The following is a 2,060-nucleotide window of genomic DNA, read 5'->3' on the forward strand; positions in this document are numbered from 1 at the left end:
TGTTGTGCTCGTTTCAGTTACGTATTGCTCGCTGGAACACTCTGAATGCTGCCTTCATGGTGACAACAAAGCCATCTATGACATCTGCCGCAGGAATATGAACATTGAGAGACCAGCTTATACCAACCTCAATCGCCTTATTGGCCAGATCGTCTCCTCCATCACCGCCTCCCTCAGGTACGTCTCAGTTGGCTGGAGTCGTTGGATAAATGTATTGATGTTACCTAACACTCACTTCCTCCCCTCCACCCATTCCTCTTCCTCCATAACCCACTTCATCTCCTCCATCACCCACCACCTCCCTACCCCTCCATCACCCACCTCCTCCTTTTTTCACCCATACCACCACCTACTCCATCACCCACCACCTCCATCACCCACCACCTACTCCATCACCCACCTCATCACAATTCATCAACCCAAAAACTCCTTCCAGATTCGTGGGCGCTGAATGTCGACCTCCTGAAGTTCAGACTAACCTGGTCCCTTACCCCCGCATCCACTTCCCTCTGATGCCTACGCGCCAGTCATCTCCGCCGAGAAGGCCTACCACCACGAGCAGATCCGTCGCCGAGATCCGCAATTCCTGTTTCGAGCCAGCCAATCCAGGTGAGCCTCTCCTACATGTTTTATCCCACCTATAGGGACGTGTGTGTGTGTGTGTGTGCAGTTCCATTCAATCAGTTGTTGATATTTGTAGTTTAGTGTATGCCATTTGCACTGTTGGTGATAATTGTTTCCCTACTGATACATTCCAAGGTAAGAGTTTCAACAGGTATAGTATATAAGGTATAAGGGAAATTATTAACCTTCACTATCAGGTATCAGGCAGGTTTTAACATTTGTTGTCCCAGCAGATGGTGAAGTGTGATCCACCACGGGAAGTACATGGCTTGCTGCCTCTTGTACCGTGTTGATGTAGTTATGAGATGTGAATGCTGCGTGCGACCATCAAGACAAACGCTCCATCGGTTCGTTGACTGGTGTCCCACAGGTTTAAGGTGTGTATGTGTTGATCACTGTATATGGTGTAACTTGGTTTTGGGGTTGTTGAATAAGTAACACTTATGTGAAGTTAACATAATTGTTAATGCATTTTGACTCGGGAAGGATGAGTTTGATATATCTGATAAATATATTGCTGATGTATCTTAAAGAATGTTCTGTTATATACTTTTGGTCTTAGGATCTTGTTCAAGGTAAATCCTGTATTGCATGTGGTAATTATTGTATCAACTGAAGGCAATAGTCAACTAACAATAAACTATGTTGGTGTGGTGTGGTGGGTTTGTTGTGGTGTGGGGTGTGGGGGTGTGTGTTGTTGTTTGTGGGGGTGGGTTGGTTGGGTTGTGTGTGTGGGGTTGTTTGGTTGTGGGTGGGGGGTGGGGGGGTTTGGGGGGGTTGGTGTGGGTGGGTGGTTGTTGCTTCATTGAGGGCGAGATGAGGCTGAAGAAATGTAAATCTGTGAAAGTTGTGAATCTTGGCCGTCTCCACTGTCACCAGCGCACTTATACCTCTAGCGGCTGATGTGTGAAGGTGTGTGTGTGCCACGCGTCGTCAGTCGCTTTCCTTGGGTTCTTAGCACGCTGTCGTTGTGTCACATTCTTGGGGGCAGTGGAGAGGGTCAACCAAGGCAGATGATGGGTACAGCAACTATGGTGAAACAGCGGCCGACAGTGACATCTTGTATGACGTTCAATGGGGTCATGCAGTTGCTGGAGGATCCCCGGGGGCGCTCTGGGGCTGTCAATCTGGGACTTCATGGTGTCACTTAATGCTCTGTGGTATTATTTGATGATCACAGTATTGCAGGGCTCTCAGTGTTGCTGGGAAGTCATCAGTGTTGCTGGGAAGTCATCAGTATTACTCCCAAGTCACCAATTTTGCTAAGCTTTCGGTGTTACTATGGTAGCAAGAAATACTGTGGGATCTCTTTAGTGCTCCTCCAGAACCTCTTGATACCACTGCCGGCGTTGACCAAGGTAGCGCTTCCGTTGGCCGTAAACATTACACAACAGTAACACTTGGCCAGGTGCTGACGACAACCTAGATTCTCCCGC

At 48.2% G+C, this 2,060-nt stretch overlaps 1 protein-coding gene across 1 annotated transcript; it reads left to right on the plus strand.

Moving 5' to 3' along the window:
* Window positions 1-97: 97 nt before the first annotated feature.
* LOC121856785 (tubulin alpha-3 chain-like) lies at window positions 98-1,775 on the plus strand. Its single transcript, XM_042352482.1, has 4 exons — window positions 98-177; window positions 437-609; window positions 1,187-1,199; window positions 1,616-1,775. Exons 1-4 carry the CDS (start codon window positions 98-100, stop codon window positions 1,773-1,775), a joined length of 426 nt encoding a protein of 141 aa, XP_042208416.1.
* Window positions 1,776-2,060: the final 285 nt, after the last annotated feature.

This window comes from Homarus americanus, unplaced genomic scaffold (genome assembly GCF_018991925.1).
Source record: "Homarus americanus isolate GMGI-L3 unplaced genomic scaffold, GMGI_Hamer_2.0 scaffold15467, whole genome shotgun sequence".
NCBI lineage: Eukaryota > Metazoa > Arthropoda > Malacostraca > Decapoda > Nephropidae > Homarus > Homarus americanus.

Excerpts from the sequence above, each read along its gene's own strand:
- LOC121856785 (XM_042352482.1), top strand. The coding sequence starts at position 98 with ATGAACATTGAGAGACCAGCTTATACCAACCTCAATCGCCTTATTGGC. Across the intron at positions 178-436 it reads TCCATCACCGCCTCCCTCAG|ATTCGTGGGCGCTGAATGTC; the intron begins GTACGTCTCAGT and ends AACTCCTTCCAG.